Source organism: Balaenoptera borealis (genome assembly GCF_965194805.1).
Source record: "Balaenoptera borealis genome assembly, chromosome: 17".
NCBI lineage: Eukaryota > Metazoa > Chordata > Mammalia > Artiodactyla > Balaenopteridae > Balaenoptera > Balaenoptera borealis.
Genome location: NC_138876.1, coordinates 61,148,311 through 61,174,263, shown reverse-complemented (window position 1 = coordinate 61,174,263; position 25,953 = coordinate 61,148,311). Strand labels below are relative to the sequence as shown.

Genomic DNA, 25,953 nt, shown 5'->3' with positions numbered 1-25,953 from the left:
ACTGAGAAGTCCTCGTAGGTTCATTGTGAGTCATTAATTACTTCAGCTATAATTAGGTTTATGTCTCAGTATGTTACACTATTACCAGTAGTGTGATCCCTGTAGTATACAAAAGGAAAGCTGTTAGTTACAAACATCTTAGCATAATAAATATTATCTTGACTGATTGATTTGTCAGCATTTATCATCTTATTATGCTTTCTGGGGAAAAGTTTTATCTGTTGCTCAATTGTTCACATATGGTCATTGTCAGCTTATTTTCTTCTTTGTAACTAAAAGCAATGACTCTCCTATGCTAATCTCTCCTTAATACCACCTGTCATGATATGTTATTTGCTAAGAATAAATCACATAAATGCTTTGTCCGACATAGTTTTAAAGAGTTATTTCAGTGTAATAGTCAAAATTTGAGTACCTGATTTAAATAGGTTTTTGAAACAAACTACTTTCAGTGGTAATAACTTTTCCCAGTGGTACAGGAAAACATTTCCCTATGGGGCAATTAATCTTACTAATAAAATCCTTTGATAACAGAAAAGCCAGTTCATCTTTGTTTTTCAGTTTATGAATATTTAAGGGAAGGATGGAGAAGCTTGAATAAGTTACATAAATTATTATTTAAAGTTTTTCTTGGTAACCTGCCAGATGTATGATTGTATTAGCTTTAATTAGCTTAGATAAATTAATTAAATCTTGGTATAGCATAGTGGGTTTGAAAGCTGGCTCAAGATTCTGACCGCCTGGATTTAACCCTGGCTCTGCTACTTTGTTGTGTTGGGTGAGTTACTTAATCTATACTTCTGTTTGTCTGTAAAATGGAGGTATTAGTGGTAGTATCTATCTTGTGGAATTATTAGGGGAATTAAGTTTATCCATGGTGATCTCTCAGTAAATGTTATTTATCTTGTTTCTTTAAGGGAAGAGGTTTCTATGCTTAAAAAAATTAATCTTTAGGAAAAAGTAAAGTAAAAACCATTACTTTACATTAAGTAGTTTTGTTTTCTTGCTCCTTAAAGTGTGGTCCATAGAGCAGTTACATCAGCAGTATTTGGAAACTTGTTAGAAATGCAGAATCTCAGGTCCCACCCAGCATACTGAATTAGAACGTGCATTTTAACAAAATCTTTGGGTGAGTCATATGCATGTTGCTTGGAGAAGCAGTGTGTTAGAAGGTTTTGAACATCATGGTGTAGTTCTCAGTATCTTTACTTGTATCAAGGAACTCCTACAAAGTCACAAGCAGAGCGGAGCAAAGCAAATACAAGCTCCATTTTTGCAGAAAGGCAGGCATAATCCAGGGACTACAAAATATGTGTTAGAGCTGCCCAGAACAAGTGAGATCCAGGAGAAGCTACCCATAGAGGAAGGGCAGGAAGTTGCTGGGGAGCCCGTGGCCCAGAATCTGGGACCCTGCCACCTTAAAGGTGAAGGGTCTACTCACCCTTAAAGGTGACTCCTTAAAGATGAGGAGTCTTATCTGGAAGTATATATCTCTTGTTTATCGCAGCCAAGGCAGTAACTGGGGTGAGCTGCAGGAACTTGGAATGAGCCGAAACTGGAATGAGCCTGGCTGAAATTGGACAAAAGCCAGGAGGGAGGAAGTGGGGAGAAGAGGCACAGAGAGTTGAAGAGGCCTGAGCAGAGGCTCTCAGAAAGCACTAATGGAAAAGAAAATACCCTTTCTGAAGGTGAGGGGCCCACTTTAAAAGGGCTGTGTCCTGTTTTGCAAGTGGTTAGTGTAAGAACTGAGGGAAGTATGGATGGCAGCAGCAGGCCTCCTGGACACATACTGTTTTAGAGAAGCAGAAGAGGAATGTCTGTGTAATCACACACAGAAGCCTTATTTGTATCTGTATCTGGTACATCAGAGAAGAGAACTGTTTTGTGTAGCCTAGAAAGCTACCCTGGGCCGCTCCTTTCTCCCAGAACCTCTTGTAAATAGCTGTACCTGGAAAACCTAACTCATTCAATGATGGGTAATAAAAAGCATTAGCTAAGCATTAATATAATAATATATATAATAATACTTTGAGAAGAAAAGGTAGACGAGAGCAGCAAAAATTAGTAATACTCACTATGGAGCAGATGAATGTTGTGATCAGGAATCTCACTATAAAGTAAGAAACTCTAAAGAGTCAGTCATCTCAAACATCTAAATCTGCTTTCATTTAGTTAAGATTTTTGCATCTATATTCATGAGAAAGGTGGCCTGTGATTTTTCTTTTCATCAGTTTTGTTGCTCTCATAGGACTAGTTGGAAGGTTGTTCTCTTGTTTTCTATTTTTGAAAGAGTTTTTAAAAGATTGGTGCTGTTTCTTCCTTAAATGTCTGCAAGTACTCAACAGTAAAGGCATCTGGGCCAGGAGCTTTCTTTGTGGGTCTTTTAATAATAGGTTCATTTTAAAAAATAAAAAAAATAAATATAAGACTAATATAATTTTTCTGTTTCTGGTATCTGTTTTGTGGTGTTTGTCAAGGATATTATCCATTTCATCTTAAATGTCACATGTATTACCATAAAGTTATTTTATAATATCTTCTTTTCTTTCTCATGTTTGTAAGAAGTGTTTTCCATTCCTTGATAATTTTTGTTTTCTCTTTTTTTCTAGATTAGTCTTGCCTTATTAGTGTTTTTGAAGAACAATCTTTTGATTTTGTTGGCTCAACATAATATTCTTGATTTAATAAACAAAGACATAATAGGAATAATCAGATATTTCAACATTATGACAAAATAAATTTCTTTGTAGCACACAAGCCAGCATTATGTTTAATGGAAAGATACTTAGAGGTAGTTCCATTAAAGTCAGGAACAAGATTAAGCTCCAACCAATACAGTAAGTGCTAGTCAATAGAGTTAAATAATAACAAGAAATTAGATGCATAGGAATTGGAAAAGAGGGGGTAAAACTATCATTATTAGGTGATGATATACCTGGAAAACCGAAGAGGATCAACTGAAAAATTACTACAAACATTAAGAGAAATCAGTGAAGTAATGAGATGTAATGTTAATATACAGAAATTATCAGGTTTCATATTTCAACAAACAACTCCTTGAAATATAAAAATGATTAAAAGACCCTTATAAAAGAACAACACAAAATATAAAATATTTAGGAGTAAACCTTATAATAATGAAGGTGCAAGACTTCCACAAAGACTACTTTAAAAAACCACTGAAAGACACGAACGAACACTTCTTCAAATGGAAATATATCTCATTCTTGGATAGGTAGACTTAGCAAAATAGAGTACTTAAGTTCCTTAAGTTGTTTATGAATGTAACGTTTAATTTTTCCAGTTAAAATGTAGTTTAAAAAAATAGACAAGCTGAATCTAAAGTTCATATGGAAAAATACACATATAAGAATAACCAGGAAAGATTGAAAGAAAAGCAGAATAAAGTAGGGTTACCTTAGTGGATATTAAAATATTATTATAAAATCTCAATATTTAAAACACGGGTACTGACACACATATAGTCAGAACAGTACAACAGAGAATTCAGAAATAGACCCAAATGCCAAAGAGAATATGATAAAGGTGTTCTCTCAATTCACTGGGGAGAAAAGTTAATAAAGGATGGTGAGATAACCACATAGCCATGTTAAAAAAACAGAAAATAGAGTCCATATGTCATAAATCAGGATAAATTCCAAATGAATAAACGATTTAAGAATGGTTCTAGGTAGCAACATGAAAAAATTTTATTTTACCTTGGTGTGAGGTTGGGCCTTGCTAACTGACTGCAAATCTGGAGACTATAAAAGAAAAAGTAAGTTAAACTACATTTAAAAATAATTCTGCATATCGGAAGACCCTTAAACAAGGTTAAAAGAGATGTATTGTGGGGGAGGGGTGGGGTTAGTCTCCTATAAAGAATTACTAGAAATTGTTAAAAAAAAAAAAAAAAAAGGCCAATAACCCAATAGATACGTTGACCAGGCTTATAAACAGTTCACAGAAAAGACAATACAAATGATTCTTTATGATATGAAAAGATGTTCGCTCTCGCTCTTTATAGGAAAAAAGGCAGTTAAAATCACAGAGAGAACTATTTTTCACCTCTCTAATCAGTTAAAAAAAAAAGAAGTTTAGTATCATACTATGTTGGAGAAACTATGGGAAAATAAGGAAATACACTCTTAGTGGTGGCTTAAGTGTTTGTAACACCTACAGGAGGCAATTTAGCTGTGTCTGTCACAATTACAATTGTATTTTAAAAATTGCATATAATTTAGTTGCCTAAAGTTTCTTTTTAAAATTATAAATTTGAGAGGGAGATCATTTAAGGACTCCTGATGAGGGAACATTTAAAATAATATGGCATTTTCTTGAGTTTTATTTTAATTTATTAAAAATTGTTTTGAAACTGTTTTTTGTTTGTCTTTTTAATTTGTTGGCAGCCTGAACCACCAAAGAAGCCATCTAATTGGAGAAGAAAGCATGAAGAGTTCATAGCCACCATAAGAGCAGCTAAAGGCCTTGGTCAGGCCCTTAAAGAGGGTGGCAAACTTCCTCCCCCTCCTCCACCTTCTTATGATCCTGGTATATGTCATATTGTTCACAGAAATTGTTCATGTGGGAAGAAAATATCGATAGTATTGATAGATTTCTTATAAATTTTAAGATATTATTAAAGTTAACTTATAATAATTGAACCTAATGAAGCATGATCTTTAAAAGTTTTCCTATAAAATAATGGTGACAATCCAGGCATTTAGGCTTATAAAGACACATCAGTGTTGAACATAGAAATACATTATCTTTTTATCTCAATACTTTATAAAGCATTTAATATCATTTAAAAATCATTGTAGTAACTATTAAATGTTAATATTCCAGGAAATATTTTAATCATGGATAATGTCGATTGTAATATAGTCATTCAGTAAGATTCAGATAATTATGTTGCCTGGTTCTTTGGTATCTTCTAATCTGGGAAGGGAAAAAAAATCATAATTTTGCTTCTAAAAATGTATTGTTCTAGTGGGGTAACCACCATATAGATGGATATACCTAGATTATGCCCTAAATTCATGTATTTTTATATTTTCTTCATTGGGTGGGTAAAAGTTTTTTGTTTATTGTTCCCAAAAGCAAGGCAAGATGCTGGCAACCAAATATGAGATAATTGAGATAATGAAAGATTTAAAATAGCACCGTTGACATTTTGACAGTGGTTAATGGAGTAGCCTCAAGAGGTAGTTATTTTAATATAACAAGTTAGCTGCATTAAAATTGTGTTAGTATTCTAAGTTGGGATTAATTTCTTAGTAAAGAGAAAGTTAGGTATGATCCTTTATAACATTTTATTGTAGAGGAGAGGTTGATAAACAATTTCTATAAAGGACCAATAGTTAATATCTTAGGTTTTGCAGTCCATAAGGTCTCTGTTTCAACTCCTCAACTCTGCCACTGTTGCAAGAAATCAGCCACAGAAAATATGTAAATGAATGAATGTGGCTGTGTTCCAGAAACATGCCGCAGGCAGGCTGGATTTGGCCCATGGGCCCTTGTTTGCCAACTCCTGTTTGAGTCTTAGTAATTAACTTTAATGCTATGAGTATTTCTGGAATGTTCCGTTTGGGTTTGCGTCTCTTCTATTTCTACCTTAATTTTCCCCATGAAGTTGAATTCTCTCTTTGTTTTAGAGGTATTTGTATATTGCATCTTATTCAACACAGCTATATTTCTCATGTTTACATAAGTCAGAGTGGGGGCGGCGGGGGGCAGTTCTTCAGGATAATTTAGACTTCAGAAATTTTTTGATCGCTTAGTCCTGACAGAACAACTTCTTTGTTATTAGAGATTTTAGACCTATTTCACTAGTTAGCAGGACAAATTTCTGAGGTTCAGATGAGTGTTAAATTCTAAAGGGCAAACTCCATCTCAAAAAGTAAACCTGTTGAAATAAATTGAAGATTTTTTTTTGACACTGCTAAGTTGTTATATTTATTTCTTCTCTGTATCTCATAGAGTTGAAATCTTTCACAGTGCTATAAAATTTGGTTCTTTCTGGGATAACTTTAAGATTTATTTTGTAAGAAGTTTTGTTTGTACTATATATTGCATTTGGGGAGAATATATAATCTGCAACATTTGCTGTTTCTTAAATTTGAATTATGTTAAGGAGATATATTTTTATTACTTATTCCATCTGTTGGGATCTCTAAGAGAAAATAAAACTGTATAAAGTCTATTAAATTATTTCTTGACAGCTTTCCTCTAATTGAAATGAAAGATTTTAACAGATGAGCCCAAATTTTAAAATTTTATGTAAATTTTTATTTAATGTAATGTGTTATTAACTACTTAACCTAGTCTACCTTATGAAAATATATATTTGTGATGAAAACATATGGTAATATAGAAGCAAAAAATAATTAACATTTTTCCTTTACTTATTCATTTTTATGTAGGGACGATTTATCTTTTTTTTCCCCTCAAATTCTAAGCTGGGAGAAAATTGTAGTTTATCATATACTAGCATGCTTTTTTCTTAAATGTCTTTACTAAGTTTAGATAAGTCAGGTTGGGTGGTTATAAGAAAATGAGAGTTTTTGCTTAGCAATTGTTATTTATGTTATATGTCTTGAGTTACTGTTCATAAAACTTATAACTCTTTATGTCCCATTTCAAGTATTATGTTGCTTTTTTCTGTTTTAGATTATATTCAGTGTCCATATTGCCAGAGGAGATTTAATGAAAATGCAGCTGATAGACATATAAATTTCTGTAAAGAACAGGCAGCACGTATTAGTAATAAAGGCAAATTTCCTACTGATACCAAAGGAAAATCGACTTCTCGGACACAGGTAATCATTGTAGTCATTTCTACAAATAAATGAGAAAATGACTTTAAGTTCACCGTTTTGTGTTTATTCTTTACAGAACATTTAACTACAGTTTCCTCACCTGCTAAAATTTATGTATTACTGTTCAGGGATTTAGTAAGAAATTTGAATGGCTAGTTGAGAAGAAAATTTGAAGTGGACTTGAGTTAGTAAAGACTTAAAAATATACAGATTTAAAGAGGTATTAGGAAAAAAGGGAGAAAATTAGTTTAAAATAGATGCAGCAGATTCAGAGGAAACTAGAGGGGTTAGATGAGTGAGAAAATGGCAATAAAAATCCACATTTGAAAATCATGTAAGTTGTGAATGTTTCCATGTTATATATGAGTAACACATTTGAGGAAATGAAAACATGGGGTCACATCCAGACTTCTACTTTTGAACTTTTAGGCAAATGACATTAATGTATGTAAGCATTCATTTCTTCATCTGTGAACTGGTAATCTACATAACTATAGTGAGAAGCAAATGAAATGATGTGTGTGAAAGCACTTAGAGAACCATAAACCATATAAGGATTTTGTTATATTAAATTTATTTTTACACTACTGTTGTTTTTCTTTGAGCATATTGTTACATAAAAACTTTGACAATATCATACTTTTAAGCAAATTTTATTTTTCACAAAGCTTTCATTTGTAAACTTTTTTTTTTAGTACTGTAAACTTAGCAAACAGTAAATAATCAAATCTGTTTTTTTGTTACTTATGAATAAAATATTGGATTAAAAGACCACATTGCAATTGAGACCTCCTTGAGAGAATCCTCCTATTGAATTTTTGTTAATATTATTGGAAATGGAGCATATCATTATTACTATCATCATTGTGGGGAAAGAATAGCGAAGAAAACTCATTTAGAAGAATTTCCAAAACAGATGGCAAACAATGTATATCTTTTGAACAGTTAAGAACATCAATAGGATTTTGTTTTGTTTTAAGAATAAAATAGTAGAGCAAAGGAAATACAATAGAATGTGTGTATTCCAGCAACTTGGTGCCAAATGATTCGTAAATGTAAAATCCAAGTAGTTTTTAAGTTCCCACCTTAAATTATATCAGTTCTGATACCATGCCTAGTCATATATATTTATTTCAGTCTGACCCCATATTTTCTCATCTGTATTCATTCAAGAAGTTTTTGAGTACTCTCTTTGAACCAGACACTGTACCCGGTACTGAATCTACATCAGTAACCTAAGTAGAGTACTTTTCCTAAACATGCTTAAATGCTTCCTTGTCATATTTAGCAACTGTAATCTGGCCTGATTACAGCCCACTTTTTGACCCTGCTCTAATCAAAATAATGATACAAACACAGTGAAGGTCAGGTTTCTATAGGTAAAAACAAGAAGTTCTACCGTTCAGTTAAGCTCTCATAATTCTTCTTCACTAGGAATTTTATCAAATTCAGGCATGGTTGTATTAGAGTAGACCCATGAAGACATAGCAAACCAAAAATATCATCTAATGTATGCTAAATTACATGTCTTGTTATTTTTAAAACAAATTATTTTGAAATAACTCATGCATAATTTAGATCCTGCAGTACTCTTTCATCAGATTAGGCTAGGCTGAGTTACCTTATGAGTTTAAAGCAATACGATAAGTATTTTATGATTTAGGAATTTTCCTAATCATATTCTGATAGGAAATCATATTCTGATTTCCAAATCAGTATTCTGATTGATTCTTACCCTACTTATTCTAAAGTAATGAAGTTTTAAGTCTGGAAAGATGATGTGCAATTTTTAATAAATTTTTTTCTGATTATTAAAGGGATTCCTATTCTTTATGGAAAATTTGAAAAATATATATATTTTAAAAGTTATCAACATAGTTAACATTTTAAATATTTATCTCTAAGCTCTTATTTTTTACAACACTTTTATTCTAATTTTTTCTTACAATTTTCCCGTTATTTTTTTTGTAAATTATACACATAGAAAAAAAAGCACAAAACATAAATACATGCATAACCACAAGAAAGTTGAGAAATAGAATATTGTTAGTCTTACAAAAGCCTCCACTAGTGTTTCACTCCCAGAATGTAATGTTCTCTCACTCCTAGCCCCCAACACCCATGAAGTAGTCACTATTTTGACTTTACATATAATCAATTTTTGCCTTTTTATATAGTCCCCAGACCACAATAATTTTTTATTTATTATAGCTTTATGAAATTTTTTTTTAATTGAAGTATAGTGGGTTTTATAATATTACATTAGTTTCAGGTATATAGCATAGTGATTCAGTATTTTTACAGATTATACTTTATTTAAATTTATTACATAATAATGGCTCTATTTCCCTGTGCTGTACAATATATCCTATTGCTTATTTATTTTATACATAGTAGTTTGTATCTCTTAATCCCTTATGTCTATTTTGCCCCTCCTGCCTTCTCTCACTCCACTGGTAACCACTAGTTTGTTCTCTATATGTGTGAGTCTGCTTTTTTGTTATACTCACTAGTTTGTTTTTTTTAGATTCCACATATAAGTGATATCATACAGTATTTGTCTTTCTCTGACTTCACTTACTGTGATATTCTCTAGGTCCATTTATGTTGCTGCAAGTGGCAATATTTAATTCCTTTTTATGGATGAGTAATATTTCATTGTGTGTGTGTATATATATATATGTATATATATATATAGATACCACATCTTCTTTATCCATTCATCTGTTGGTGGACATTTAGGTTGCTTCCATGTCTTGGCTATTGTAAATAGTGCTTCAGTGAACATTGGGGTGCATGTATCTTTTCGAATTAGTTTTCGTCTTTTCCAGATATATGCCCAGGAGTGGGATTGCAGGATCACATGGTAACTCTATTTTTAGTTTTTTAAGGAACCTCCATACTGTTCTCCATAGTGGCTCTACCAATTTACATTCCCACCAGCAGTGTAGGAGGTTTCCTTTTTCTCCACACTCTCTCCAGCATTTATTATTTGTAGACTTTTTGATGATAGCCATTCTGACCAGAGTGAGGTGATACCTCACTGTAGTTTTGATTTGCATTTCTCTGATAATTAGCAGTGTTGAGCATTTTTTCATGTGTCTGTTGGTCATCTCTGTCTTCTTTGGAAAAATGTCTATTTAGGTCTTCTGCCCATTTTTTAGTTGGGTTGTTTGTTTTCTTCATGTTGAGTTGTATGAGCTGTTTATAAATTTTGGATGTTAATCCCTTATCAGTCACATCATTTGCAAATGATTTTCTCCCACTCAGTAGGTTGTCTTTTTGTTTTGTCAGTGGTTTCCCTCGGCTGTGCAAAAGCTCTTAGGTTTAATTAGGTCCCATTCACTTATTTTTTCATTTATTTCCTTTGCCTTAGTAGGCAGATCTAAAAAAAATATTGCTATGACTTATGTCAAAGAGTGTTCTGCCTGTTTTCTAGGAATTTTATGGTTTCTGGTCTTACATTTAGGTCCTTAATCCATTCTGAGTTTATCTTTGTATATGGTTTGAGGAAATGTTATAATCTCCTTCTTTTATATGTAGCCATCCAATTTTCTCAGCACCACTTAATTAAACAGACTGTCTTTTCTCCCTTGTATATTCTTGCTTCCCTGTTGTAGATTAATTGACCATAGGTGCATGGGTTTATTTCTCGGCTTTCTATTCTGTTCCATTGATCTAGGTGTCTTATTTTTGTGCCAGTACCATGGTATTTTGATTACTGTAGCTTTATATTATAGTCTGAAGGCAGGGAGCATGATACCTCTGGCTTTGTTCTTAGCTTTAAATCTTGATATCTGGTAGAACTTTTTCTTCTACCTTCTGTTTTTTAAGGTTGTTTTAGCTAATTTTGGTCCTTTGCATTTTCACATAAATTTGAAATTATCTTTTTAAGGTCATTGCACACATGTGCACATACATACACACCTTTATTAAATTTTTGATTAGGATTGCATTGAATCAGCTGGGATTGAGTTTATATCTTCACTGTCTTAGGTTTTCCCAGACTCAATATTATCAATCTTTTTCATTTTAGCTGTTGTAGTGCGTGTATGGTGGTGTATTGTTGTGATTTTAATTTACATTTCTTTGAAAACCAATTAGTTTTAGTATCATTTTGTGTTCTTATTGGTCATTTGTGTCTTTTGTGAAGTATCTGGAAGGTTTTTTTTGTCCTTTTTTTAGGTTCTCTTATTTTTTTTTTTTAAATTAATTTATTTATTTTTAATTTATGGCTATGTTGGGTCTTCGTTTCTGTGTGAGGGCTTTCACTAGTTGTGGCAAGTGGGGGCCACTCTTCATCGCTGTGCGCGGGCCTCTCACTATCACGGCCTCTCTTGTTGCGGAGCACAGTCTCCAGACACGCAGGCTCAGTAATTGTGGCTCACGGGCCCAGCCGCTCCGCGGCATGTGGGATCCTCCCAGACCAGGGCTGGAACCCATGTTCCCTGCATTAGCAGGCAGATTCTCAACCACTGCGCCACCAGGGAAGCCCTAGGTTCTCTTATGAATGAAAGCACGTGTTAAATATTCTCAGTCTTTTCTCAAATGTATATTAACAATATTTTCTTCCCTTCTGTGTCTTGGCTTTTTTTTTTAAGGATGGCTTTTGAAAAGCAAACGCTTAAAAATTTGATAAAGTCTAATTTATAAATTATTTCTTTTATGATTTTTTTTCCTTCTCGGTTCTAAGGAATCTTTACCCTTTCCAAGCTTGCAAAGATTTTTCTCCTTTGTCTTCTAGAAATTTTATAGTTTTAGCTCTTACATTTAGATCTGTGGATTATTTCAAGCTAATAATTGTATGATGTGAAGTAAAGGGCAATTGTTAATTTTCTTCTATATGGATAATCTGTTGTTTCGGCATCATTTGTTGAAAAGACTTCTTTACCCAATGAATTGGCCTAAGCACCTTGTTTGATCATCAGTTGAATGTATATTTTTAGGTCTATTTCAGGACATACTGTTCTGTTCCATTGATCTGTATGTCCTTTTATCAATACCACACTATTGCCATACTAAATATTATACCATATAAGTCTTAAAATCATGTAGTCTAAATTCTTCAACTTGTTTTTTCTTTTTAAAATTACTTTGGTTATTCTAGGTTGTTCACATTTTATATAAATTTTAGAATTGTTCTGCTAATTTCTACAAAAAAAGTCTACTAGTGCTTGATTGAAATTACATTAAATATATAAGTCATTTGGGGAAAATTGACATCTTAATATTGAATTGTCCAGTCCATGAATTTGTTATATTTCTTGCTTATTTAGGTGTTCTTTTTTTTAATTGAATATAATTGATGTAGAACATTATATTAGTTTCAGGTGTACAATCTAATGACTCAATATTTGTTTATATTACAAAGTGATCACCACAATAAGTCTAGTTAACATCCATCACCATACACGATTATTGAATTTTTTTTCTTATGATGAAAAAAAAAATTTATTTCAAGAGTGTTTTCCTTGTCTTGTTTGATCTTGACGTTGTTTCTAATCTTGCACCTTACTATTTTGCTAAATTCACTTATTAATTATAATAGCTTATTGTAGATATCATAGGGTTTTTCTATGTACACAATCATGTCATCTGTAAATAAGGACAGTTTTACTACCTCCTCTTCAATTTGTATCCCTTTTTTGCCCTGTAATAATTTATTGCAGTAGCTAGAATTTTCAGTCCAATGTTGAGTAAAAGTTGTGAGAGTGAGAGAGTTGCCTTCTTCTGTTTTTAGGTGAAAACCAGTTTTTCACCATTGAGTATGATGTTGCTGTGGATTTTTGTTGATTCCCTTTGTCAGGCTGAGAAAGTTCTTTTCTAATTGCTGAGAGTTATTTTTTAAACCAAGAATGCATTTTGCATTCTGTTGAATGCTCTTTATCTATTGAAATAACATAGTTTTTGTCTTACCCTGTTAATGTGATGAATTGCACTTATTTATTTTCAGATATTAAACCAACTTTGCATTCCATGAATAAATTCTATTTTGTTAAGAATTATTGCCCTTTTTATAAATTATTGGATTTGATATGCTAAAATTTAGAATCATTGCCTCTATGCTTGTGAGAAATATTGGTGTGTAGTTCTCTTCTTTTGATGTCTTTAGCTGGTCTTGGTATCAGGGTAATGCTAGCATCATACGGATTTGCAGTTATTTCCTCCTCCATTTCCTGAAAGAGTTTTTGTAAATTCTTTTTTTGTAGACTTTTACAGTATTGGTATTATTCCTATTGTGTATGTTTGCTAAAACTCACCAGTGAAGCCATCTAGGTATGGGTTTTTCTTTTTTTTCCAGAGCTTTTCATCTACCTCATTTTCTTGGGTAGATATAAAGCTGTTCAGATTTTCATTTCTTCTTGGTGTCAGTTTGGGCAATTTGTATCTCTTAAGTAATTTGTGTAATTGGATTTATTGACCGAAGGTGTTAACTTCTTAATGTAGAAATTTGTAGTGATATCCTCTTTTTCATTCCTAATAGAGGTATTTTGTATTCTCTTTTTTTCCCTCTGATTAGTTTTTTTCCCTTGATTATTCTGTTTAGAGATTTATCAATTTCATTACATCTTTTCAAAGAAACAGCTTTTGGTTTTATTGCTCTAGCATTGCTTTAGCTACATCTCAAAAATCTTAATAATGTGTTTTTTTTTTTTTTATTCAGTTCAAAACATTTTTAAATTTGTGACTTCTTTTACTCAAAGTCTAGTCAAATATGAGTCATTTACTTCCAGATACAGTCATCCCTTGGTATCCTTGGAGGATTGGTTCCAGGAACCCCACCCCACACTCCCTGCCCCACCAAGGATAAGTCCCTTCTATAAAATTGCATAGTGTTTGTATATAACCTACATCCTTCCCACGTATTTTAATCAGATCATCTCTAGATTACTTATAATATCTAATACAATGTAAATGCTATGTAAATAGTTGTAAATACAGTATAAATGATATGTAAATAGTTGTATGCATGTGGCAAATTCAAGTTTTGCTTTTTGGAACTTTTTGGAATTTTTTTTGACCTGTGGTTGGTTGAATCCATGGATTCGGAACCTGTAAACGTGGAACCAGTGGATATAGAACCCATGGATACAGAGGGCCAACTGTGTTTGGAGCTGTTCTAGATGTTTTGTTGTTGTTGTTTTAATTCTGTTGTGGTCTGAGAATGTACTTGGTAAGATTTTTATCTTATTGGGATTTGTTTAATTGCCTAGCATGTGGTCTCTTTTAATGAATGTTCTGTGGCATATGAAAAGCAGAGTGTATTCTGCAGTTGTTGGGTATAAAGTTTTATAAATGTCAGTCAGGTAAGGTGGCTGGTAGCTTCATTCAGATCTTCCATGTTCTTTTGCCTTTTTATTCCATCAGTTACTAAGAGAAATGTGTTAAAATCTTTATGATTGTGAGCTTTTCTATCTCTCGTTAATTTTGCCAGTTTTTGCTTAAGTATTTTGAATTTCTCGTATTATTAAATGTGTTTTACATTTATAAATGTAATATCTTCTGTATTTATTGATTCTTTTATCATATGGAGTGTCCCTTTTTGTCTTTAGTAACATTCCTTGTGTTGAAATTTGTTTCATCGATAACATCGCTGTTTCAGCTTAATTATCCTAATTTTCTTTCTATTCTTTAACTTAAATTTGTGGATTTGCATCTCCTGTAGACAGCCTGTAATTTTCTTTAATCCATCTGACAACCTCAACCTGTTTGTTGAAGTGTTTTGGCATTTACACTTAATGTAATCATTGATATGTTGTGTTTAGGTCTGCTATGTTGCTATTTTCTATATTGTCTTTTTTTATTTTTGTTTTTATTCCTCTGTTACTTCTTCCTTGCCTCTCTTGTTTTAGTAAAAGACATTTTATTTTCTCTATTGGCTTTCTAGCCATAAGTCTCTGTATTTTGTAAAATCGTTACTCTAGGAATAACAAAATGCATCTTTAACTTAACCCTGTCTATTGATATGTTTATATGCCTCTCACCAATCTTAGTGCTGTTGTTGTGTATATGTAAAACTCTGTAGACATTATAAAGCCATCAATACTCTTGATGTGTATTGTTATAAGTGTTATACTTACTGCTTTAAAATCTGTCTTTTAAAGAAATTAGGAGAAAATAATATGTGAACATATATTTATACGTATATAGGCACACACTATATATATATTTATGCATACATGTATATACTCTGCATTTTATATTTACTCATACATTATCATTTCCAGACCTTTCTTTTTATAAATCTGTGTTGCCAATTTTGCCATTTTCCTTCAGCCCGAATAAGTTTCTTTAGCCTTCTAATAGTACAGATCTGCTGGCAATGAATTCTGTGTTTTTGGTTATCTGAAAAAATGCCTATATTTTACCTTCATTTCTCTGTTGAGATTCCCTATATGTTCATTCACTGTTACCGTATTTCCCTTTAATTCTTGTGTATATGTTCCTTTACTTTTTGAACATATTTATAATAACTGTTTTGAAATTCTTAATTACAAATTCTTACACACCTGTGCCCACATGAAGTCAGTTTCTGTTGATTTTTTTGCTGAATATGGGTCATGCTTTCCTGTTTTCATTTTCCTTTCCTTGTCTCCCCTTTCCCCTTCCCTTCCGCTTCCCTTCTCTTTCTCGTTTCCTGAAATTAAACCCAGAGATACACAGTTTCCAGAAGGACTGGTTTTGGATGATTTCCAATCTCTTAAAATCCTTTTTTTAAATCCTCTTTTTAAAATCATTATCTATAGGAGGATTATACAGCTGCTTCATTTCTCCACCACTGAATTTGTAATCTGTTATTGTGTTTTTAATTTCTTCAAGTTGACTATTTTTCTAACTTTCTATGTTACTTTTTATAGTTTCCAATTCCCTGTTGATATTTTCAAAGTCGTCTTTTATATCTTTGAATGTAGTAAGCATAATTGTTTTATGTTATGTGTCTGATAATTGTTATGTCATGTGACCTTTATGGATATGTTCTTGCTTTCTTTTTTCATTTGTGGTTCCTTATATCATTATGTTTGTAATTATTATTGACCATTTTCTGCTGTTGTGCTTAAAATGTTATTCACGAGGATTGATCTTATGAAGTGCCTTTTTCAGAGAAAATTTGTACTTGTTTCTTCCAGGTATCTACCAGTCTGGAGACACATTAAATTAAATTACTGGCTTTAGTTTGCTGTACCATCTAGTAATGCATAATCATAAAACAAATCCGTGTGATGGCCAGACCCTGTTACAATCTCACATGGTGTTGGCCTGGCAGTTCTTTTTCCTCTCATCTGACATTCAGTGCTTTTAAAATGATTTTTTATACTTTACTGAGCATTTTAAATTTTTTAGTTGAAGGGTTGGTACAAATAGTACCTTTTACCATTTTATCAGAAATGAACATCCTCCACGTTCTTTAAGCTTTTTCCAATTTCAATAAAAAGTCTTCGTAAATATGAATATTTTACTAACAAAATTTACTAGATTTGTGATCTGTATAAAAACACATGAAATAATCACCTAACAAATACTTATATGATGAATGAAATATGTATTGAGTATAACTATAAAATCAGAGTTTGTTCTTTTGATCATTAAAGTAAATTTATACAAAATTGTTGCTAGCTAGAGTCATCCTGAAAGCCTACCAGTAGAATTTCAGCTTGATGTTGTAGAATAGATAAAATACAGGTCAGTAAGGAAGGAGTCATATTATCTAGGTCAGGGGAACAGCAAGTTACTGAGAGACAGGTGAATATGTTTTAAACAAGAGGCATTCCGAGTAGTATGAGGATTCAGTAAGGAATATAACGTGACTAGTTTAGGTTGAAAGTAATAGGAAATATTATAGGAGATAGATAAAGTTGGGCTAGGTTCTGGTCATCTCAGAAGATCTGACCAAAAAATTGAGTAAAATAGTAGGAGGTCTCTACAGAGGGGAAAAGCAAAGCACCTTTTGAAAGGAATATTCTGCCTTTTTCTGTTTGTAAGCCATTAAGTTAATAATAGTAATTCCTAATATGTGAATAAAAATTTCTAGTACTGGTATATAATGCTGCCAGGGCCCTTCCTGCCTAAATATTTGACCTCTCAATGTGTAATATGCTATACCAGTATCTTTTATTAATACTAATCATTTTGCTCTGTTTTTGGTAATTAGCACAATATGAGTGGGTCACCAATCCTGTTTCTTAATCCAATTTTATTGACCCTATTTTTAGTAGACATGCCTCTAATATTTTGACAAGTCTTTGTTAGGTCTTTTTTTCCATATTGTTAGTTTTAAAATCTTGCCTAATGTCTTCATTAGCATTGGTATTTTAGTAGGAGAGACTGACACTAACCAGAAATACCCCTTAGGTTTTCAAAGAAACAGTATATTTATATGGCTCATCTCCAAAGTCTCCTAGTCATTTGTTCATTTGACAGACAGTTATCGGAGGTTTTCTAGTTGCCAAGTGCTTAAGAAATTGCAGTTTCTGGCATTATACTGCCAAATGTCCGTGTTATTTGTGTGTGTGTGTGTGAGAGAGAGAGACCATTTTACCAAGATTTGTTTTTGTAAAAGGTCAAATACTGAATTTTGAAGAGAGATAATATTTGACTTCAAAATTTGTGCTTAGCAGTTTTCATTAGTAGCACATCTTAAATTTTATACTGATTATAGGTTATAAATATGATTTGATTTTTGAAAATTAGGTTTAAAACCAATTTTTCTCATTAAGTCCAAAGCAATCTAAATAATGCATTGGGCTCAAGTACACATACATGCAAGCACAGTAATCACCTTACAGTTGGAGTATAGGGCTAGAACTAAGGTGGCGTGAGTCTTAATTCCTATTTTGTTGTTAAGTTGGGTTGTAACCCTGGGCAAATTCACTTCTTTCTGTGGGAGTGGGTGTTCAATAAGATTCTTTTAAATTCAGTAACAGAGCAAAATTTGGCTCAAGTAAGAGACAGTAAAATAAAATTAATGGTGATATCTCTAGAGAATAGAGAAAAAATGAGAATAAACGAGATAAGCTAAAATACCCTGTCTTTCTCAGCCCACATTCCATTCATCTAACATGGTCTGGTGAGGTTAATAAAGCCAGAATTAGCTCTTTCTCTCCACATTGGGGCAATAATCCATTAAGCAGCTATTGTAAAACTTGTTCAGACTGATAGGTACTCTTATGAATTTTTATCAGTAAGAAATATGACTGGATTATATATATGAAATATAAAACCATACCCAGGAACATGTAAAACTCTTGACCGTTAAAGCTACACCACTGAGTGAGCATCATTGGGCATTTTGAAGTTTTTCTGTTACTATGGTTGGCATTTAAAATCTTAACATTGAGGAAATATTTTTCCATTTCATCCATTTTATTTTCTTTGAACTGGGAAAAGTTGCTCTTAGTTTATTTTAGCAGTACAACATCTGATCCAAACTTTTAGTACTCCAGTTTTGAGAAGAAACATATTTTGGGAGACCTCTCTGTGAGGCGATATATTTTAACCTACACTTTCTAAATTTGGATAATTCAGTAACTAATAAAAAGATTGCTCATTTAAGGTAATGTATGCTTTTGAAACACTGGTTTACAATCCATAATCAAAGAGTGATGTTGATCAAATATTTTATTTTCATTATTTTAGTATAAGCCTCCTGCACTTAAAAAGTCAAATTCTCCTGGAACCACCTCATCAGGATCTTCACGATTACCACAACCAAGTGGCACTAGCAAAATTGTTGTAGGTAATGAGACCCATAAAATAACTTGATTTTTTTTTTTTAACAGTGTTGGTACAGAAGGAAATGAATATAGTATTCTGGATTATTCAAAATAGATTTATAATTAGGACGAGATGTGGAGGATAAGTAATTATTTTGGGTTAGAAATAAAGTAACTTCCAGTAGCTTCTACTTTAGATATTTTATAGTCCTTTTTTTTTTTTTTTAGCTATATGTCTACCCTCATTGTTGTTGTGATATATCATCTCTTGAGAATAGTCAACCAAGTTCTTTTCTTGATTCTTTGACCACAGTGTTTTTCCCCTCGTTTCTACCTATCCCTCTCTGAACTTGACAGTTATCCTTAATAGACAAATATTTAATGGTTTGAAGAAAATATTGATTACTGAAGTGTATCTTTATTTGTATATAAATTGTAAGAAAGAAATACAGAAATTATAAATGAAGGATGTATATGTTGTTCCCTGGAAATTTTATTTAATTTTTTTTTCTTATTTGATAACTCATTTTGTTCTTTTGCCACAAAGATTTATTGCCACTAAAGCATTGTTTTCCTTGTCAGAAGCTCTGTTTTATGTGATTTTTGTTTTTCAGACTGTCATTAAAACTAATACCCTTTTTTATTATAAGGTGTTCCTTCAGGTAAAGTGTCTTCAGTTAGCAGCTCTTTGGGAAACAAACTTCAGACCTTGTCTCCCTCCCATAAAGGGATAGCAGTCCCTCATGTAGGGTAAGTCTACATTGAATTTAATTTATTAGTGATACATACATAAATATATACACACACGATACTAAGGTTTTATTTTGTTTAGGTAATTGGCTTTTTCATTAATCTTAATTTCTAAGTTTGTCTTTTAACATATTGCTCGTCAGGGGCTCACACACTGCTATTGAGAATCTAAATTAGTATAACCAGTTAGGAAGAAAATCTGGTGGCATTTATCAAGAGTCTTAAAAACATTCATATCTTCGATTGAATAATTTTACTTCTGGGAATCTAGTCTAAGGAAATCACTTCAAATATGGTAGATTTTTATAATCATTATTTTTTAAGCATGTATCAGGCACTGTGCTAGACATTTTACATTATTTTTATTAAAACTACCCACTGCCATAGGATGAGAGGATCAGAGAAGCAGAGTAATTCACTCAAAGCTACACAGCTGTTAAGAGTTGGAAGCAGGATACAAATTGGAGTCTCTTTGGCAGTAAACATTAGTCTCTTTTCATGTTTTTTTTTTAAATTCTAACTTTACTTCTTTAGTTTTATCTCATCAATCTTTACTTTTTTTTTTTAGTTAATTTATTTATATATTTTTATTTTTGGCTGTGTTGGGTCTTAGTTTCTGTGCAAGGGCTTTCTCCAGTTGCGGCGAGAGGGGGTCACTCTTCATCGCGGTGCGCGGGCCTCTCACTGTTGCGGCCTCTTCCGTTGCGGAGCACAGGCTCCAGACGCGCAGGCTCAGTAGGTGTGGCTCACGGGCCTAGCCGCTCCGTGGCATGTGGGATCTTCCCGGACCGGGGCACGAACCCGTGTCCCCTGCATTGGTAGGCGGATTCCTAACCACTGCGCCATCAGGGAAGCCCTCTTTTCATGTTTTTATTATAAAGTAAAAAAAAAATAAAATCACCTAAATGTCTAGCTTTGTTTGAATAGCAAATTGTGAAAATCTACAAAAGGATATTATACAATCATAAAATATATATAAATTTAAAAAGATGATCCTGCTATTATAGGAGAAGTATGTAGTATACAAACTCCATGTATACTTTGATAGAAGCTATAAAAATTTAATAATTTTAAAATACGTTTTATCTTTCTATGGTTTTATATACATGGCTTTTAATAAAGTAGCATAATTAAGCTTTCAACAATTATTTTAATCTGGGAAAATTTGTTGATAACACTAGAGGTTTTAATAGAAGTCTTTCTATTCCAGTAGAAACTCACTTTCCATTTTGATAAACTAGAAAATTAAGGAATTGCCATATGATTATTAGAATGCGGCCTTATTCTTTATCTTTACAGATACTGATAAAGTTGATTTAGGAAACATAGCATACATTATTTTCAGATCTAGGTTCTCACTTTGTTTTTTATGTAGGAAATATATATGATGGTATCTATCAATAGAGACTAACTGCCTTTTGTTTCCTAATTTGGACTACATAGAAAGTGTAAGACCTAAAAAGAGTTTAATGTAATTATTGTAGAAAAAGAACAAGATCTGATTAGTTAAATGTCTTTCCTCTTTGTTGTGCTTCCAGAAAGAAGAGACAGGCTATCCTTAAGAGACAGGTTATCAGAACAGGTGGTTGAAAAGTAAAAAGTTCTCATCTTCCAGTGCTAAAAAAAACTGATCGATTTTTTTTGTTTGTTTGTTTTGCTTCTCTGCTGAGTTGACCCACTGGATATTTAACTAAAGTATAGACATAGCAATATGTTTTAACTTTACAAACAGTAGTTTCATTTAGTTGATTATGAATTAAAGGCTGGTATTTTTTTAGTACCTTTCCTATCATACTGGTAATTTTAAGAGTTGACACTATTAAGTTGTACTGACACTGTGTTTTTATTTATTTATTTATTTTTTATTTTTATTTTTAAAATTTTTTAACATCTTTATTGGAGTATAATTGCTTTACAGTGGTGTGTTAGTTTCTGCTTTATAACAAAGTGAATCAGTTATACATATACATATGTTCCCATATCTCTTCTCTCTTGCCATCTCCCTCCCTCCCACCCTCCCTATCCCACCCCTCTAGGTGGTCACAAAGCACCGAGCTGATCTCCCTGTGCTATGTGGCTGCTTCCCACTAGCTATCTATTTTACATTTGGTAGTGTATATATGTCTATGCCACTCTCTCACCCTGTCACATCTTACCCCTCCCCCTCTCCATATCCTCAAGTCCATTCTCTAGTAGGTCTGTGTCTTTATTCCTGTCTTGCCACTAGGTTCTTCATGACCTTTTATTTATTTTTTTTTCCTTAGATTCCATATATATGTGTTAGCGTACTGTATTTGTTTTTCTCTTTCTGACTTACTTCACTCTGTATGACAGACTCTAACTCCATCCACCTCACTACAAATAACTCCATTTCGTTTCTTTTTATGGCTGAGTAATGTTCCATTTTATATATGTGCCACATCTTCTTTATCCATTCATCCGATGACACTGTGTTTTTAAAAGAGGACATGTGAAGCTGGCTGGTAAAATGAAAAGGGTTACTGACTTTGGATTAGAAAGCTAGGCTTCTAGATCGTACTTTGCCCCTAAATACCTATATGACTTTGTGCATATCTCTTTTCTCCGTCTCGCTCTGACAACTTTCTGTGACTCTGCTTACACCTTCACAACTGATCTATGAAAATCTGACCAACATTTATTGATCTTTAGGAGAAAATGTTTTTACTAACAAGCAAAGGCTTTAGGCACAAGAATTTTATGTTATGCACTGCTACAACGCTATAAAGGATTAAAATTTTTGGTGGTCCCATATTATATTAAACTGTCAAACATAACTGTTTAAATCCCAATTTTATATATGATCCTTATGTGTTAAAGGCGTTGTTTCCAACTACTGGAAGGAGAGTGGTGATGTGTGCTTCTGACCAATATATTACTGTATTAACTGGAACATTACTGTATTACTATATTGAATAGAATCCTTCACGACTATTTAGTGGCACAGCTGGTTATTTTTTTTAGATTATTGAGGTAATGATTTGCCTCTTTCCCTTACTAGATTATAAACTCTGTGATAGCAAAGCCCTGTGTCTGCTTTGCTTACAGATAAAACTACAAAATGTGAATAGTATAATGCTTGGCATATAGGCACACAAATTTTTGGTGAATATATGAAAAAAATAGTGAATCAATAAATTCCTCATTTGTCAATTTTTTGACCCATCACAGAATCATGGTCTGGTAGTGGTAAGAAAATTACTAGAGGTTTGTATGACAATAATTACTTTTATTGACACAGATAATTCAGGATTGAGTAAAGGTAGAATTAAGACATCTGACAAGCTGTGATGTTCAAGCAGTTGAGCATCTTCTGAGATTAGTAAAATGAGTCATTTTAGTGGCTTGATTATTTAGAGCCTGGTATATATAATCTTTATTTTGGTCAGCTTTAATCATACATATCAGTGGTCTGTAATGTTTAGCATATATTGGAGTCATACCACAGAAAAGTTTATCTTTTTACTTGGAAAAATTCTCATATGTTTGATAATTCTAGACAACCTGTGGGTTGACTAATTTAAACAGAATTTTTATTTAAGCAAAACATACCCCTGATAGAAAATTTTTTTCTTAGCTAAAAGATGATTTTCTTTACTCCTAGAGATTTTAGACGTATGATGAAACACAGAGCTTTTAAATAAATATTGCCACGCTTGAATTGTGTCAGAGAGTTTACATAGTCATGCCTTGAGAATTGTGTTTTCTTAATGGTTAATTACTAGCTTAACTGAATACTTCAGCCTATAATTTTCAATAGCTAAAGTATCAGATTTCAAAGATTTACTTCTGTTCAGTTACTCTGAAAAACAGGAGTTTACTTTGGAGATATAATGTAATAGATGTGGTAAAACTAGAGAAACAGAATGCATGTAAGGAGCATTTTTTAATTAAAAAAAAAGAAATTGGTTTCTCATACTTTATGTTAACAAAAGTGAGAAATAAATGTCTAGTTTTTAAGTATATTTTTGTATGAGTGGAAGCAGGCTTTTCTTATAAGCCAATCTTTTGATGTGTGTGGTTTGTGTGGATCATTATTTAGATTTTTCTGAATTTCTCTGTCTTTTATTATTCATCTAGAAATGCCACAACCTAGAATTTCAGAGTTTGGCTTCTTTTGTGGATAACAATGATTTAGGCTGTTGGACTAGGGAAGCTCACTTTGCCATGGAACTGAGATACTACATTATCTGTATAGGATTGATGAGTTTAGGATTAAAATTAATTTGTCATTAATTTTATGACAAATTTCAAAACTTTGAGTGCCTCAAAGTATCAGAGCTATAGATGTCTACAAAGATACAAAATACCACTTGATAAATTTTTTCCCCAAATTATTTCAGACATCATTTTTTTATTTTATCTATTCTGCTTTGTTACAGTCGTACAGGACTGAGTGGCTTATTTTCTAAGGGTTCATTCTAATGGTATCAACAATAAACAAGGACCTTCCCTAGGTTAAAGTTCGTCTCAAATTAGAAATAGATTGATAATGTTGCCAAATATTTTTTAAAATGCTCATTCAGCTATGAATATTTGGAAAGCCTGCCAAAGTATTGTTCCTTTCTAGATATACTAATCATATCATAGCAGTTACATGCAACTAGAGATAGTCCTTTTAAAAAGTCTAGGTCAAAATTGAAGAGTTTATCATCTATAGAAATGTATTAGCTTGACAAAAAGTTAAGTGTTTTTGTCTAGGAATACGGGATAATCTAGTGATATTTATCATAACTCTTTATAGTAAAATTTTAAAGATCCTCATTGAAATCTGCCTTTCATTTAGATTTTCAAAATCTTAAAATACTGGCATGCTCTCATGTATGGAATTTTGATATTTTGGAACAGGTGATCTTTTTGAACTATGGCCCGAGGGTCAAATCCTGCCCAACAATTGTTTTTATTGGAACATGGCCACACCCAATTGTTTATATATTGTCTGTGGCTGCATTCATGCTACAGTGACAAAGTTGAGTGTGACAGAGATGGTGTGGCTTACAAAGCCTAAAATATTTACTGTCTGGCTTTTTACAGGAAAAGTTTGCCACTCCCTTTTTTTCTGAATGAGTGAGTTATAGGAATTAGATATTTATAATTTGAAGGTATGGGTTTTAAGGATTCTTCATTTATTCCCAAGGATGGAACTGTTTTTAAGTCATGTGGAATATCTAGGAAGTTAGGCCAAAGATTAGTGTTCCCGTGAACCAAAGGGTTTTTTAAAAAAAAACTTTTATTAATCCATTCAAACACATTTCTGTGGTTGAATTGAAAGAACAATAAGGGATTAAAAATACACTTTCATGTTGATTCTGACCAAATCTAGGTGCCAGTTTAAGGACATATCCTTGAATTTCGTATGGGATTCTACGTTATGTGTAGAATTGCTTATTCTGTACCAAATTTACACTGTGTAGATGTGCTTGCTTGGCTTCAAAATACCTTCCTTTTTTTCCTTAGCAGTAGCAAGACTTCTTTTACGGCTGAATGGATTTGTTTATTCCTGCCTTAATTTCTTTCAGACCTTGGGTGTGTCACTGTCATTACTGAATTGGACCCTTTAAAAGAAAAATAGCATAGAGGCACTCTAAAAACATTGATATTGATAGTCCATAATTATTACTATCAAATTGAAATTTCTCAAACTTTGTAAATAATGTAAAAATACATTATAAAGTAGACTTCTCATTGTACTTTTTCAAAATTTATTATCAAAGTAACCCCCGATGTAGATAGATGTATAAATTCAGTATTAAAATCAACAAAGGTGATTTTTTTTTTTTCATAACTTGAAACATCTAAGGCCCCTGAGGGCAGGCCAAAACATGTAATAGAGAACTCCTGGTTCCTTTACTTGTTTTATTCACTTTCTTAAGTCAGTTACTGATGGTGTGCAAGACCAAGAAAGACATAGAGAAGAAACTTTGACCAGAAAGCAATCAGTTGGGTTTAAAACTTTAAATTCCTTTTGAAAATATGTCACTACTTTTGCAAAGATTTCAGTTTCTTTTCAAATATCCCTTTATCTTGTTCCTGCTTTGACTTATCTTTAGTGCTACTGAAGGTATAGGGACAGAAAAGAAGGGGTTTAATAGAAAAGGAGACATGAGCAAAGAAGTGTTCTTGTTCACTAAAATAAATATGAAGATGGTAAATGGTCTGGATCCGAGTCAGTTTAGGGAACGATTTAAGTATTTGAAAGGTCTTCTTTCATAAACTGATGATTTTACCTTTTAAATTTTTTATTGAAGTATGGTTGATGTACAATATTATATGTTTCAGGTGTACAACATAGTGATTCACAGTTTTTAAGGTTATAATCCATTTATAGTTCTTATAAAATATTGGCTATATTCCTTGTATTGTTCAATATATCCTTGTAGCCTGTTTATTTTATATATGGTAGTTTGAACCTCTTAATCTCTTGCCCCAAACTGTCTCTCCCTCCTTCTGTCTCCACACTGGTAACCACTAGCTTGTTCTCTATATCTGTGAGTCTGTTTCTTTTTTGTTATATTCATTAGTTTATTTTATTTTTTAGATTCCACATATAAGTGATACCATACAGTATTTGTCTTTCTCTCTCTGACTTACGTTCACTTAGCATAATAATACCCTCCAAGTCCACCCATGTTGTTGCAAATGGCAAAATTTCA

General features: G+C 32.4%; 1 protein-coding gene across 7 annotated transcripts in view; it reads left to right on the top strand.

Moving 5' to 3' along the window:
- The window catches only part of ZC2HC1A (zinc finger C2HC-type containing 1A), a 91,248-nt gene that overhangs the window by 17,668 nt on the left and 47,627 nt on the right, over positions 1 to 25,953 (top strand). For all 7 annotated transcript variants that reach the window (XM_082363540.1, XM_082363544.1, XM_082363543.1 and 4 more), the window contains 4 exons: positions 4,410 to 4,551; positions 6,673 to 6,821; positions 18,456 to 18,555; positions 19,183 to 19,282. In XM_082363540.1, coding sequence (XP_082219666.1) covers positions 4,410 to 4,551; positions 6,673 to 6,821; positions 18,456 to 18,555; positions 19,183 to 19,282 — 491 coding nt within the window. The remainder of the gene's footprint in view (positions 1 to 4,409; positions 4,552 to 6,672; positions 6,822 to 18,455; positions 18,556 to 19,182; positions 19,283 to 25,953) is intronic.